Source organism: Salvelinus alpinus, chromosome 2 (assembly GCF_045679555.1).
Source record: "Salvelinus alpinus chromosome 2, SLU_Salpinus.1, whole genome shotgun sequence".
In the NCBI taxonomy this organism is placed as follows: Eukaryota; Metazoa; Chordata; class Actinopteri; order Salmoniformes; family Salmonidae; genus Salvelinus; species Salvelinus alpinus.
This window is the reverse complement of record NC_092087.1, coordinates 103,254,422-103,271,560: the sequence shown is the minus strand read 5'-3', so window position 1 is coordinate 103,271,560 and position 17,139 is coordinate 103,254,422. Positions and strand designations below refer to the sequence as shown.

Here is a 17,139-nt window from a genome sequence, read left to right as displayed (position 1 = left end):
TTGAAGATGCACGTTGCCGAAATACCACTGCGCATAATAGCTTTCAGTCCGTCGTCGTTGAAATGCGATTTCAAAAGACTCCTGTTGCGCACACGTTCTCCGTGTGAGTTCGTCTCCAAACAAAGAACCATTTGATAGTGCCTTTTACCTAAAATACAGTCAATCAAAGAGACAATGGTCATCCGATTGGTGCGCAAATAAGGTCGGAGGTCGTTGTCTTCCAATCGTTTTTTTCGGATCAATACGTCCCGCAAAATGGCCCATCAAGTTTGGTTGTGTTACAAACAAACAGTTGATTTCAATGAAACCTAACCTGACTGGATAACGTCAGGTTTAGTCAGTGTATTTAGGTCGGATGTTTCGCCAAAACTTTTATGACATGAAATTCAACGACATAAGCGTTCACAAAATGTTTCGTGTTAGGCTATAAAAAATGGATTTAACCGAACAAAAGACCATTCAGTGTGTAACAATGAGCCTTGGGATTGCAACCAGAGAAGATTTTCCACAGGTAAACCATTTCTTTCAATGCAATCTGTGATAATGTTACGCTTGTGCTGGTTGGAAAAGTATTTATTTATGGAGCGCTGAGCTCAGATAATCACATCCTATTCTTTCGCAGTAAATCGTTTTTTAATTCTGACAACGCAGTTAGATTAGCAAGATTCAAGGCTTTTGAAGCATGTGAGACACTTTTATTTTCATGAATGTTTAATATGACTATTTGTGGCGATCACCGTAAGTTGTCTATTTTCAAACCCGGATCCGGGATCCGTACTCGTTAGAAGTTAATGGCCGCACAACAGAAGACAATCGCACCTACAAGTCGCACGATTCAGAGAACCGGAAGTTGTCGGTCACGCCAAAGAAATAGCTCTCATTTCACGTCAGTCCCAGATGAACAAGAAATTTCTCCTCTGACGTCCTCTTGACACCCAGGGGAAGGCCAATGAGGTGTGTTTCGGGTCATAGGGGGCACGACCATATATAGGCAGAGCGTTGAAGCTGGCATACACATCTTGCTTTTTTCTTCTTGGTCAGGGAAAGTGCTGTGAAATGACTTCTGTATCACTCAGAGACAAAATTGAAACGGTTTTAGAAACTAGAGATTGTTTTCTATCCAATGGTATTATTTATATGCATATAGTAAGAGCAATAATTGAATAAGAGGCAGTTTAATCTGTAGAGCAAATTATGCTAATGCAAAAATAGCACCCCCTGTATTCTCAAGAAGTTAAAGTTAGTTATTACCTATTATAACATTATTATTATAAATATGATTAAAACCGAAAGGATGAGAGTAGAATAGATAGAGTAGCGCTTCCAGACACATTCTAAACATGATGGAGTCTTAAAGGAGGACTGTAGCATCTAATGATGAAACATTATGGAGTCTTAAAGGAGGACTGTAGCATCATGAGGTAGTCACATGAAATGCATTTCAATTAACATGTGTGCCTTTTTAGAAGTTAAGTTGTGGAATTTCTTTCCTTAAGCTTTAATTTGGTGTATTGCACTTGTGAATGCATGGAAGTTAATTATTTCTAATAAATAAATAAATATTTTGCTCTCTGCAATTTCACCGGATGTTGTTGAAACGTTCCACTAGCGGAACCCCTAGCCATAACAGGTTTTAATGTGTTTGAGCCAATCAGTTGTGTTGTGATAAGGTAGGGGTGGTATACAGAAGATAGCCCTATTGGGTAAAAGACGAAGTTCATATTATGTCAAGAACAGCTCAAATAAGCAAAGAGAAACAACAGTCCATCATTACTTTAAGGACCATCACAGGAATGGGAGACCCAGAGTTACTTCTGATGCATGAGTTCATTAGAGTTACCAGCCTTAGAAATTGCAGCCCAAATAAATGCTTCACAAAGTTCAAGTTCTTTGTATCTTGTGCTTTGTATCTTCAACGTAAAAACAAGTTTTGGACTTCCACACAAAATTACTTCTTTAGTTATTTTATGTTTATGGAAGTGTGTAGGTCACATTCTGTATCATACAGCTATGAAGTTATATATTTAGAACCACCTGCTCGATTGGAATCTAGCGACGTCTGTGTCTTCAGTGTCCTAGAACTGTCTAGTTTGTGTTCTGACTTGTAAAACAAGATGAATAAATAAGTAATGTAAACATAGCAGTAATTGCCAGGAAGCTCTACATTTGTTTTAAAATCACACTATAATTGTTAAAACTGGCCTCAGGTTATTGAGAGATCTAATTTAGGATTTACCCTCGTAGCAAGGTTGTTTTATCATGTGGAGGTTTCATTCGGGTCTCTATTTAAAGATAACACAGTGTCTTTGGCAGGAGAAAGACCAGACTCAGAGGAACCAGAGCCAGGGACGTCCAAACCAGCAAGACGATACCAGTGCTCCCACTGTAGAAAGGGTTGTAACCGTTTATGGGACCTGAAACAACATGAGAAAATACACACAAGGGAGAAGCCTTACCACTGCTCCCAGTGTGGAAAGAGTTTTAAGCTTTTAGGAACCCTTAAAGCTCATGAGAGAATACACACAGGGGAGAAGCCTTACCACTGCTCCCAGAGTGGAAAGAGTTTTAACCAGAAAGCACACCTGAAAGCCCATGAGAGAATACACACAGGGGAGAAGCCTTACCACTGCTCCCAGTGTGGAAAGTGTTTCAAACAGCCAGGGCATCTGAAACGGCATGAGAGAATACACACAGGGGAGAAGCCTTACCACTGCTCCCAGTGTGGAAAGTGTTTCAAACAGCCAGGGCATCTGAAACGGCATGAGAGAATACACACAGGGGAGAAGCCTTACCACTGCTCCCAGTGTGGAAAGTGTTTCAAACAGCCAGGGCATCTGAAACGGCATGAGATAATACACACAGGGGAGAAGCCTTACCACTGCTCCCAGTGTGGAAAGTGTTTTAGCCAGTCAGGGGAGCTGAAACGGCACGAGAGAATACACACAGGGGAGAAGCCTTACCACTGCTCCCAGTGTGGAAAGTGTTTTAGCCAATCAGGGGAACTGAAACAACATGAGAGAATACACACAGGTGAGAAGCCTTACCACTGCTCCCAGTGTGGAAAGTGGTTCGGCCAGTCATGGGAGCTGAAACGGCACGAGAGAATACACATAGGGGAGAAGCCTTACCACTGCTCCCAGTGTGGACAGTGTTTCAAGCAGTCAAGGGAGCTGAAACAACATGAGAGAATACACACAGGGGATAAGCCTTACCACTCCTCCCAGGGTTCAAAGCTTTTGCCCATTTAGGAAGCCTGAAAGAACACATTAGACTGCACACAGAGCGGAGAATGCTTACAAAAGCCCAGACTTTGGGAATTTATATTACTCATAACAGTCATTTAAACGTCATTAGAGAAATTACTTCTCCTAGCGTGTATACTGATATTTCACATCACATTGACTTAAAATTCATCAGAGAACATACACAGTGCTCCCATTGTCTTATATTGTTGACTGATAATGTGTTTACTTGTTTTTACCATATGAAATTAAATGGTACAAGGTATACTCAAACATATATTTGTTTGTTTTTATTAGAAAACATGAATTTAATATGGAGTATGTCAGTTTGAATATAAAGAAGATCAGGTTCCTTGTTTTAAATGGTCCTTTTTTAAAACTCTTTGTGTTTATCTGGGTGTGTCATTCCTCCAGCACTACAGATAATACAGTGATATTTGGATGTGATGCATTTGTTCCATTGTTTACATTTGCATTGTTGGCCCACTGATGATTTAATGACATGAAAATGTTCAGACTCTGTAATGGAAAACGTTAATTGTATGTGTCCACATAACTGAGTATGTGACTAACCTTGTGAAACTGTCCTATTATAATCTCCTGTTCCTGGGAGTATCATTCTGTGTTGCAAACCAGCTGCACCCGTGTCCTTGTATGAATAAAGTCCCTCCCAGGAACAGGAAACTATAAAGATATGTGCTCATCACCCAATGCTTCAGAATTCAGACTGTCTACACTGCGCTGTGTAACTCTGTTATTCTCTCTGAGCTCAGAAATAAAGAATCTTGGTTTGACTTGGACTCCAGCAGATCCTTATTTTATAATATCCACCACAATTCTCCCACGGATTGCTGTTTATCATTGTCTCAATGAAGAGTTCTTTGTTTTACTTTCCTGGAGGCATTTACAAGCCTCCCACTGGTTGAATAAACGTTGTTACCCGAATGATGAGATTATTATTTTATTTGTCAAATGGCAACCAACCATCAATCATCATGTCACCAATATAAGACCATCAACATGTATTGGAATGGAGCATCAAGCTCATCACATGCTCTTTCACCACCCTGTGAAGTTCATAACTTATTTCATCTGTAGCCTAATAAACTACATGGGTTCCCAAGTCGTAGTGGGAGGACCACACAACATATCATCATGTGACTCCAGGTTAACTAAGATGTGATTGTTATTATATAAATATTTGAGCATTAAGGAGTTTCCACAGCCATTTCTCGCTTAGACATTTTTACTGACACAAATATACAAACAAATTGTCAAACGAAGTAACAAATCGTCTGTCGGCATTTATAAAAGTGTAAAGGCATATCCTGTTTCCATCAGCCCAGTCATTACTTTTGAAATGGTTGGATCAATATCCACCTTCATGATATGGATGAAGCCTGATTTGGAATATCTGAGTAGTTCTATCTGATGTCATAATACACCCCTCTGATAATCAAGTGATATTTGGAATGTCTGAGTAGTTCTATATGATGTCATAATACACCCCTCTGATAGTGATACATTTGCTCCATTGTTTCCATGTCAGTTGGTTTCCCACTCTGATGATTTATATCTGACAGAGGGGCTTTAAAGGAATAGTATGGTGACATCTTAGCGGGGCTTTAAATAAATAGGATTATTCATTAATTTAATACTCCTATACCAACAATACACTGCAGCTTTGACATCAAGAAGAGAATGGGCTGATGGGTGGTGGTGCTACTATATAGGTAAGGCTGTCCAATATGAATGTTCAATACACACACTAGGTTGATCAGTAGCCAGATAGCTAGCTGCTACAGTCCAATATGAATGTTCAATACACACAATAGGTTGATCAGTAGCCAGTTAGCTAGCTGCTACAGTCCAATATGAATGTTCAATACACACAATAGGTTGATCAGTAGCCAGTTAGCTAGCTGCTACAGTCCAATATGAATGTTCAATACACACAATAGGTTGATCAGTAGCCAGATAGCTAGCTGCTACAGTCCAATATGAATGTTCAATACACACAATAGGTTGATCAGTAGCCAGATAGCTAGCTGCTACAGTCCAATATGAATGTTCAATACACACAATAGGTTGATCAGTAGCCAGATAGCTAGCTGCTACAGTCCAATATGAATGTTCAATACACACAATAGGTTGATCGGTAGCCAGTTAGCTAGCTGCTACAGTCCAATATGAATGTTCAATACACACAATAGGTTGATCGGTAGCCAGTTAGCTAGCTGCTACAGTCCAATATGAATGTTCAATACACACAATAGGTTGGTTATGGAGGTGATGTACCACATTCAAAGTCCTGCAATAAGAGCTAAGATGCTAATATTTGTGTAAACTATACATAGTTGTGTTCTGTGGTTGTCAGTGAGTTGGCTGATATCCCATTTAATGAGGTCACTCCACAGTTAAGGCTGTACAGTGATCCCTCGCCACTTCGCGGTTCACTTATCGCGGATTCGCTATTTCGCGGATTTTCATAATGCATTTTTTATTTTTTTTTGGTGCATTGTGCTCTGCATTCTGATTCGCTAAAAACTCACTCCCGCTTCTTGTATCAAAACATGCTACGAATTGTGCTATCATTTTGTCGTCTCGTGCAGTTATGTGTACGTACATAAAACAGCTTGGCAAATTTACATTAAGTTGGCCAGGAAGGAAGGAAGGACTAACGCTTGGTCGCTTAGCAACCATGGTGCGAATGGCCACTGAACTTAAGCGAGTAGCTGAGGAATGGGACCCTTTGATGAGCCGTTCATTACAGTTCTCCAACGTAATCGATGGTGGCATGTCGGTGTACAAGGATCTTTTTGCAAAGAAGAAAAAAGAGCGACAACAGCTGCCTATCACTATGCTCTTCTCCCGAACAAACACACCTGCACCGCGGGCTTCAGAAGAAGAGAACACTGCAGAGCGCAGTCAGGATGCAGCGGCCCAGTCTGAAGAGCAGTGAAACGGCCTACACGTGAGTCACTGTATTTGTATACATGTAATAGTTGCTAATTGTAAAAAAAAAAGAAGTTTTCTATTTCGCGGATTTCACTTATCGCGGGTCATTTTCGGAACGTAACCCCCGCGATAAACGAGGGATTACTGTACAGTGACTATACAAAGTCTACACTCTACACTTTGTGTTAGTAGCTGATGACAGAAGTGACATTCTGGACACACATCAAAGTTTGACACCGTCAGTGTTGTTGAGCAGAGAATCAACCAGATTGATTCACAGTCAGTGTTGTTGAGCAGAGAATCAACCAGATTGATTCACAGTCAGTGTTGTTGAGCAGAGAATCAACCAGATTGATTCACAGTCAGTGTTGTTGAGCAGAGAATCAACCAGATTGATTCACAGTCAGTGTTGTTGAGCAGAGAATCAACCAGATTGTCCATGTTGAAGATACTCAGGTGCATAATACATTTTATTTGTTTAATTCTGTTTTATTCAATTAGAAAATGTACTCTGATTGAGAACAAGCACATCTGTGAGCGTTATGCATTATAACATCGATTGACTAAATGATGACGTTGACAGCTTTGTAGTAAAACCAGGGTTGGAGTCAATTCCATTTCAATTCCAGTCAATTCAGAAAGTAAACCAAATTCCACATTTTCCTCATTGAAAACCATAGAAGAGAATTGGAATTTTAAGTTTACTTCCTGAATTTACTGGAATATTCTAAAATTTATTAAATTGGGAGGTGTTCCTCATGAATCTGCACAACAATTGTGACTCTGTAATGACAAAGCAAAAACAGGATTTTAGAAATGTTTGCAAATGCATTTTAAAATTAAAACTGAAATATCACATTTAAATAAGTATTCAGAACCTTTACTCAGTGCTTTGTTGAAGCACCTTTGGCAGCGATTACAGCCTCAAGCCGCCTTGGGTATGACACTACAATCTTGGCACACCTGTATTTGTGGAGTTTCTCCCATTCTTCTCTGCAGATCCTCTCAAGATCTGTCAGGTTGGATGGAGAGCGTCACTGCGCAGCTATTTTCAGGATTTCTTCAGAGTTGTTCGATCGGGTTAAAATCCGGGTTCTGGCTGGGCCATTCTAGGACATTCAGAGACTTTTCCCAAAGCCACTTCTATGTTGTTCTACTGTGTGCTTAGGGTTGTTTTCCTGTTGGAAGGTGAACCTTTGCCCCAGTCTGAGGTCCTGAGTGCTCTTGAGCAGGTTTTCATCAATTATCTCTCTGTACTTTGCTCCGTTCATCTTTCCCTCGATCCTGACTAGTCTCCCAGTCCCTGCTACTGAGAAGTGGCTTCCGTCTGGCCACTCTACCAAAAAGGCCAAATTGGTGGAGTGGTGCAGAGATGGTTGTCCTTCTGGAAGGTTCTCCAATCTCCACAGAGGAATTCTTGAGCCCTGTCAGAGGGACCATCGGGTTCTTGGTAACCTCCCTGGCCAAGGCCCTTCTCCCCCAATTGTTCAGTTTGGCCGGGCGGCCAGCAATAGGAAGAGTCTTGGTGGTTCCAAACTTCCAAACTTTCCATTTAAGAATGATGGCGGCCACTGTGTTCTTTGGGACCTTCAATGCTGCAGAAATGTTTTGGTCCACTTCCCCAGATCTGTGCCGTGACACAATCCTGTCTCGAAAGGAATATATCACATCAAATACAGGCTACTTAAAGTTCATGAGAGAACAGGCATACTGCTCGTACACTTGTCTCATGTTTTTCTACAAAAATATAATTGTGCTTTTGGTCATTAAGCCTCATTAAATCAAACTGTATAAAGCTGTATGTTTTTTATTTCAACACCTGCTCCTAAGCTGTACCTCAGTACATTGACTCTGTACCGTTACCCCATGTATATAGCCTCCACATTGACTCTGTACTGGTACCCCCTGTATACAGCCTCCACATTGACTCAGTACTGCTACCTCCTGTATATAGCCTCCACATTGACTCTGTACTGGTACCTCCTGTATATAGCCTCCACATTAACTCTGTACCAGTACCTCCTGTATATAGCCTCCACATTGACTCTGTACAGGTACCCCCAGTATATAGCCTCCACATTGACTCTGTACTGGTACCCCCAGTATATAGCCTCCACATTGACTCTGTACAGGTACCTCCTGTATATAGCCTCCACATTGACACTGTACGGGTACCGCCTGTATATAGCCTCCACATTGACTCTGTACTGGTACCCCCTGTATATAGCCTCCACATTGACTCCGTACTGGTACCCCCTGTATATAGCCTCCACATTGACTCTGTACCGTTATCCCCTATATATAGCCTCCACATTGACTCTGTACTGGTACCCCCTGTATATAGCCTCCACATTGAATCCGTACTGGTACCCCCTGTATATAGCCTCCACATTGACTCTGTACCGTTATCCCCTATATATAGCCTCCAAATTGACTCTGTACTGGTACCCCCTGTATATAGCCTCCACATTGACTCCGTACTGGTACCCCCTGTATATAGCCTCCACATTGACTCTGTACTGGTACCCCCTGTATATAGCCTCCACATTTACTCCGTACTGGTACCCCCTGTATATAGCCTCCACATTGACTCTGTACCGTTATCCCCTATATATAGCCTCCACATTGACTCTGTACCGGTACCCCCTGTATATAGCTCCACATTAACTCTGTATTGGTACCCCATGTATATAGCCTCCACATTGACTCTGTACCGCTACCCCCTGTATATAGCCTCCACATTGACTCTGTACTGGTACCCCCTGTATATAGCCTCCACATTGACTCTGTACCGGTACCCTCTGTATATAGCCTCCACATTGACTCTGTACCGGTACCCCCTGTATATAGCCTCCACATTGACTCTGTACCGGTACCTCCTGTATATAGCCTCCACATTAACTCTGTACTGGTACCTCCTGTATATAGCCTCCACATTGACTCTGTACAGGTACCCCCAGTATATAGCCTCCACATTGACTCTGTACTGGTACCCCCAGTATATAGCCTCCACATTGACTCTGTACAGGTACCTCCTGTATATAGCCTCCACATTGACTCTGTACTGGTACCCCCTGTATATAGCCTCCACATTGACTCTGTACTGGTGCCTCCTGTATATAGCCTCCACATTGACTCTGTACTGGTACCCCCTGTATATAGCCTCCACATTGACTCTGTACTGGTACCCCATGTATATAGCCTCCACATTGACTCTGTACTGGTACCCCCTGTATATAGCCTCCACATTAACTCTGTACTGGTACCCCATGTATATAGCCTCCACATTGACTCTGTACTGGTACCCCATGTATATAGCCTCCACATTAACTCTGTACTGGTACCCCCTGTATATAGCCTCCACATTGACTCTGTACCAGTACCCCCTGTATATAGCCTCCACATTAACTCTGTACTGGTACCCCATGTATATAGCCTCCACATTAACTCTGTACTGGTACCCCCTGTATATAGCCTCCACATTAACTCTGTACTGGTACCCCCTGTATATAGCCTCCACATTAACTCTGTACTGGTACCCCCTGTATATAGCCTCCACATTAACTCTGTACTGGTACCCCCTGTATATAGCCTCCACATTGACTCTGTACAGGTACCTCCTGTATTCTTTATTGTGTTACTTTTTTTCTTTTGTTTATTTACTAAATATTTTCTTAACTGTTATTTTTCTTAAATCTGCATTGTTGGTTAAGGGCTTGTAAGTAAGCAATTCACAGTAAGGTTGTATTCAGCATTTCACGGTAAGGTCTACTACACCTGTTGTAATCAGCGCATGTGGCAAATAACAATTTATTTGAACTAAATATGGAGTATGTCAGTTTCAGTTTAGATGTAATTATATTTAGTATACTTTTATCACCAAATAATTATTGATTAAAACATACTACTTTGCATCCTCCTCTGGTTACATTGACTTCAATACAAAACCTAGGAGTATTCTCAAGGCTTCCATAGACTTATTATTATTATGACAACTTCCGGAGGACATCCTCCAACCTATCAGAGCTCTTGCAGCATGAACTGACATGATGTCCAACCAATGAAAGGATCAGAGAATTTATCTAGGACTGAAAGCTACAGCTAGCTAGCACTGCAGTGTATAACATGTGGTGAGTAGTTGACTCAAAGAGAGAAAAGACAATAGTTGAACAGTTTTGAACAAATTATTTTATTCCAAAATGAAGGAGAAGCGAGAGAGAGAGATATTTCGTCACTTATTTTACACTTTCAGTTTCACTTACTTAGCTAGCAAATGCAGCTATCTAGTTTAGCCTACTCAAACACTTGGCTCAAACAAAGGGATGCTATGTTAGCTAGCTGGCTATGACTATCCAACACAACACTGGAACTCTTCCAAGTCAAGTGTAAGTGCTAAACTGCTTACTGACTGTACACTGTAATGTTACTGCATGATTGTAGCAGGTTTACTAACGCGTTAGTTCTATTAGCTATGTTGACTATGACATTACTTTAGCTAATATGGTGACAAGGATGTAGGCTGTGTGTAGCAGTTATGGTATGGTTTGACTTGGAAGGGTTTTTTCGCCTGGTCACATACAGCTGATGTGTTGTGCATTGAAGTCCAGAAGCAAAGGGAAAAGGTGAGAGGAGGAGAGAAGGAATACAACGTGGCTGTTATGAAAGTGAACTGTGTTTATGCATGATCAGGGGTGTATTCATTCCGCCGATTCTGTTGACAAATGTTTCTTAAACATGGATAAACATACCTGAATTTGTCCAGTAATATCTCTATTTCAGCTAGATGCAGGCGAGAGTGTGCAAGGCGATATTGAATGTGTCACTGTCTGTCCATGTGTCACTGTCTGTCACCGCAAAATTTGCTCTCGACCTGTGTGAACCTACATTCTAAACTTTCATTCATAGGCTAGGTTGCTACCTCATGGGCCGCGGCTTTTGTGGAGCGATGGGTAACGATGCTTCGTGGGTGACTGTTGTTGATGTGTGCAGAGGGTCCCTGGTTCGCGCCCGGGTATGGGCGATGGGACGGTCTAAAGTTATACTGTTCACCTTCTCTATCTTAGCTAGATGCAGGCGAGAGTGTGCAAGGCGATATTGAATGTGTCTGTCCATGTGTCACCGCAAAATTTTCTCTCGACCTGTGTGAACCTACATTCTAAACTTTCATTCATAGGCTAGGTTGCTACCTCATGATGGGTATAGGGGAAATGTTAGTATCATGTAGTAGCCTAAACCTATCGCTGTTACATTGAACAGGGTGAGTGAAATATGAATGACAGTCATCCAATATCCTGTAATAGAATTAAGGCCATGCTCATGAAAAAACTAATCGTCCTGCCTCATCTTAAACGGCACTGACCACCACTGTTTGGGTGGTGGACCATTCTTGGTAAACATTGGAAACTGTTGAGCTGAAAAACCCAGCAGCGTTGCAGTTCTTGACACAAACCGATGCGGTTGGCACCTACTACCATACCCCGTTCAAAGACACTTAAATATTTTGTCTTCCACTAAATGGCACACATGCACAATCCATGTATCATGTCTCAAGGCTTAAAAATCCTTATTTAACCTGTTTCCCCGCTTCATCTACACTGATTGAAGTGGATTTAACTAGTGACATCAATAAGGGATCATAGCTTTAGCCTGGATTCACCTGGTCAGTCTAAGTCATGGAAGGAGCAGGTGTTCTTAATGTTTTGTAGACTCAGTGTATAGCACTACAGATAATCAAGTGCTATTTGCATGTGATGCATTTGCTCTGTTGTTTACAGGATGATTTGTATCTTATAGAGAGTGACTTTAAGGGAATAGTATGGTCACATCTAGATAAAAACGAATGTGAAAAATAAACAGAGAAAATGTGTATTAATTTATTTATTTATTTTATTTAACTAGGCAAGTCAGTTAAGAACAAATTCTTATTTTCAATGACAGCCTAGGAACAGTGGGTTAACTGCCTGTTCAGGGGCAGAACGACAGATTTGTACCTTGTCAGCTCGGGGATTTGAACTTGCAACCTTTCGGTTACTAGTCCAACGCTCTAACCACTAGGCTACCCTGCCGCCCCTTAATAACACACTACCTATTCATATAAGTATTTATTAATCATCTACATATTCATATTGAGCTTCTACGTCTGTGTACAGGAACGTATTATTTGGAAGAGAAAATATATCAGCTTATTGTTAAATTATTATGACGTTCTTTCCAATACAAAAAAGTGTAGTAACTATTGTTTCCAAATTGCGTTACTCACTCCAGCCAGCAGATGGCGATGTGCGTCTTTCAGGTGATGCTTCTTGCGTGACGTATAATTTACTGGACGGGACGCTTCTTCAGGAACAACAACGCGGCTACTCTTTCAACCACCTACGTAGCTTGCTAGCCAACATAAAACAGAAAGATTGACGTTTTAGACCATGTTAATGTAAATTAGCTAATCTCAGTGTTTTAAACAAATTTCGGTTGACGTAGCAACTGCTTAACTTTAACCTAATTTGCTTGTTCAATTTGCAAACTTGTTAAAGATTGATACTGAGCCTAGCACTAGGCTAGTCGCTAATGCTACCTAGCTAGCTAACATCCCTGACAATGAGCTCACCAAACTACTCCTCCCTTGCTAATGAAGAGGGGGTCTGCTGTATGGAGAAAGAATCTTTCAGAATGAAAAAGGAGGAAGAGGAGGCTGTTATAGTGAAAGAAGAGAAAGAACCTTTTAGAGAGGAAGAGGATGCTATCTCAATAAAGGTGAAGGAGGAAGACGTTTTGGGAGTGAAAGAGGAGGAGACAGAAGATCCGATTAACACCAGTGAGTACTTTCTTAAAAGCAGGGGCACAAACTATGCAGTTGTTGAACTGTGGGGGCATTCTACTGAAGTTATATATTTAAATATGTTGTTCAGTACTGTATAAATTGTTAACGGTTCGATCTGCCATTGGTACATTTTTTGTTGGGACTTTTCAATTCGATGTATTGAATTCTCCATGTGGTCTATATTAAAGTTCCCCTCATCTAATATAACAGGCTTTTAAAATTCAATATTGGTATTTTCTACTTAAAATATCAAAGGGATGCAAAAGTCACCCATTTTGTGGAACGACCCTTTTACATTTGCATCACAAAGAACATTTTTGGAAATCATGATGAAAGTGGCCATTTTAGACATATTCATGCCTCTTGTAAGACTCTAAGATTGCAATAGATGGTCATAAGTTTACCATCTGTTTGATGTCCTCGTTCACACAGGAGAGAGACATGACTGTCGTGGATCCTCTGGGGAGCCTCAACAACATCCTGATGCTGACGAGTCAGAGAAGAGTCTCTCCAGATCAGAACACCAGATGGTACAGGTTGGTCTGGTCTAGCATACAGCTTGCTCTATCGGGGGCTGGGCTTCTGTAAAACACTGTGACAACAGTGACATCAGCATCCATAATGATATGTGTCTGTGTCCCCTCTTTGTGGTTACCAGGATAACACTAGCCCTTCCTCCCTCCCGGAGTCCCCGTGTCGTGCCTCTCCCGGTAGCACCTTACTGCTGGGTATGAAGAGGTTGTCTGTGCTGCTGGTGGACTGCAGGAAAACAACGGGGCTGAGTGGAACTGTGAGAGGAGGAGGAGAGAAGAAAGGATCAGATTTGACTCATCAAAGTAAGTTCTGTAGTTCAGTTTGAACAAATAAATAGATCTGCCCACTGGTATCTGTTACCAGGACAACCAGCAGAGTTCTGTTAGTTGACAGGAAGATAGACTGGTATCTGTTACCAGGACAACCATTAGAGTTCTGTTAGTTGACATGAAGATAGACTGGTATCTGTTACCAGGACAACCATTAGAGTTCTGTTAGTTGACATGAAGATAGACTGGTATCTGTTACCAGGACAACCAGCAGAGTTCTGTTAGTTGACAGGAAGATAGACTGGTGGATATGGATGTTATGAATATCATAACACTGAAAAAGTATTCTGCCAATGAAAAGAGAGAAACCAATAGACCATAAATAACCTTGATGAAAGTTCGTTTTGGAGAGAAAGTTTCAATGATCCGTTGTAAGGTGCTTGTTTTACAAAAACTTTATCTTAAAACATTATGGATGTTACATTGCCTGTCCCAGTCAACCCCCCTATCTTTACAAGACTGTAGAACAGGCAAACTAAACTCCAGACACTGGTAATTAATTAACTAATACTGGAGGAAAGCTGTGATCAGGCTGCCCACTCAAGAGAAAGCTTCGAACTGTAACCAGTGCCTGCAACCTTGATCAGGTTATCAATCAACCTACCAGGGTAGTTACAAACAGTACAGAAATGAAATCATCAACATATTTTGATCATATCTTTACTAATGCTGCAGAAATTTGTTTGAAAGCAGTTTCCAGATTCTTTGGATGTAGTGATCACAATATAGTAGCCATATCTAGGAAAAGCAAAGTTCCAAAAGGCTGGGCCTAATGTGCTATATAAGAGGTCATACAAATGTTTGTAGTGATTCCTATGTTGTTGATGTTGTTGGGTTATTGTTTTTCACAGTAAATAACTCACGGACACTAGAGAAGCTTTAACCAAGTTTAATTATTCCCAAAGGTTTTGTACAGCTGTAATTCAGACAACCCAACATTTGTTCCATCCAGATATACAGTGGGGCAAAAATGTATTTAGTCAGCCACCAATTGTGCAAGTTCTCCCACTTAAAAAGATGAGAGAGGTCTGTAATTTTCATCATAGGTACACTTCAACTATGACAGACAAAATGAGAAAAAAAATATCCAGAAAATCACATTGTAGGATTTTTAATGAATTTATTTGCAAATTATGGTGGAAAATAAGTATTTGGTCAATAACAAAAGTTTATCTCAATACTTTGTTATATACCCTTTGTTGGCAATGACAGAGGTCAAACGTTTTCTGTAAGTCTTCACAAGGTTCATTGGTGGCTGACTAAATACTTTTTTGCCCCACGTTATATCTCACGTAAGACATTCCTCCTTCTCTCCAATCCTTACATCTTATGGTTCCACAGGAAGAGAGTAAAGAGGGTAACAGGATACCACACCTTTATCTCCCTGATGAGAATCTGTCCTGACCTCAACCCCTCCTTCATCTAATCCACAGATGGCTGTAAAAACTGTTAAATCCACATGGATTGATGAGGAATTTAAAAATGGTATGATGAAGAGGGAGGCAAAAGAGATGGCAAATAGGTCTGGCTGTATAACTGATTGGCAAACCTATTGCAAATTGAGAAGTCATGTGACTAAACTGAATAAAAAGAAGAAACTACACTATGAAACAAAGATAAATGACATGAAGAATGATAGTAAAAATCTTTGGTGCATCTTCAATGACATTTTGGGCAAAAAAATCAACAATGACGTGTCACTGGTGTCTGACAACGTGGATGGAAAATGATTGAGGATAATAGCGGCCGATATTGCCACTCCTATTTGCCTTATCTTCAATTTAAGCCAACTGGAAAGTGTGTTCCCTCAGGCTTGGAGGGAAGCTAAAGTCATTCCACTACCCAAGAATAGTAAAGCTCCCTTTACTGGCTTAAATAGCCGAACAATCAACCTGTTACCAACCCTTACATTTAAAAAAATAAATGGTGTTTGGCCAGATACAATGCTATTTTACAGTAAACAAATTGAGACTTTCAGCTTATAAGGAAGTTCGTTCAACAAGCACAGCACTTACAAATGACTGATTGGCTGAGAGAAATTGATGATAAAAGTATTGTTGGGGCTGTTTTGTTAGACTTCAGTGCGGCTTTTGACAGTATCGATCATAGTCTGCTGCTGAAAAAAACGTATGGCTTTACACCTTTACACCTGCCGCCCCAGAGCTACCTGTCTAACAGAACACAGTGTTCTTTAATGGAAGCCTGTACAACAAAATCAAGGTAGAATCAGGAATTCCCCAGGCCAGCTGTTTGGCACCTTCTTTTTCCAATCTTTACCAACAACATGCCAATGACATTTGAGTTAAGCCAGTGTGTCTATGTATGCGGATGACTCAACACTGTACACGTCAGCTACCACAGCGACTGAAATGACTGCAACACTTAACATAGAGCTGCAGTTAGTTTCAGAATGGGTGGCAAGGAATAAGTTAGTCCTGAATATTTCTGATTACCTTAAGTTACATGGCCTACTATGCTAATTCTGTAGCGGTATTGTTAGAGGGGGGTAAAGATAAAGATTTTGTTGGGGCGCCAGGCAGGTATTAACCCTAGTTATTAAAGTTAGTTATTACCTATTATAACATTATTATTATAAATATGATTAAAACCGAAAGGATGAGAGTAGAATAGATAGAGTAGCGCTTCCAGACACATTCTAAACATGATGGAGTCTTAAAGGAGGACTGTAGCATGGAGTCTTAAAGGAGGACTGTAGCGTCTAATGATGAAACATTATAGAGTCTTAAAGGAGGACTGTAGCATCATGAGGTAGTCACCTGAAATGCATTTCAATTAACATGTGTGCCTTTTTAGAAGTTAAGTTGTGGAATTTCTTTCCTTAACCTGTTTGGGATAGGGGGCAGTATTTTCACGTCCGGATGAAAAGCGTGCCCACAGTAAACTGCCTGCTACTCAAGCCCAGAAGCTAGGATATGCATATAATTGGTAGATTTGGATAGAAAACACTCAAAAGTTTCTAAAACTGTTAACATAATGTCTGTGAGTATAACAGAACTTATTTGGCAGGTGAAACCCAGAGGACGAACCATCCAGGAGGAATTTTTTGTTGTTGAGGTGACTCTGTTTTCAAATGGCTTTGTGTGGCACTTTTCTGTGGCACTTGGTTGCAGTTCCTATTGCTTCCACTAGATGTCCACAGTCTTTAGAAATTGGTTGATGTTTTTCTTTAGAGAAATGAAGAAGTACGGCTATTCAGAACGAGGGTCCAGCCTAGTGCTCTCTAATGTTTTGATCCGCG

At 40.8% G+C, this 17,139-nt stretch overlaps 1 protein-coding gene across 1 annotated transcript in view; it reads left to right on the top strand.

Annotated features, from left to right (window-relative positions):
• The window catches only part of LOC139546855 (zinc finger protein 420-like), a 61,380-nt gene that overhangs the window by 23,346 nt on the left and 20,895 nt on the right, over positions 1–17,139 (top strand). Inside the window, exon 4 of the mRNA XM_071355748.1 lies at positions 2,314–3,205. Within this exon, the coding sequence (XP_071211849.1) occupies positions 2,314–3,205 (892 nt within the window). The remainder of the gene's footprint in view (positions 1–2,313; positions 3,206–17,139) is intronic.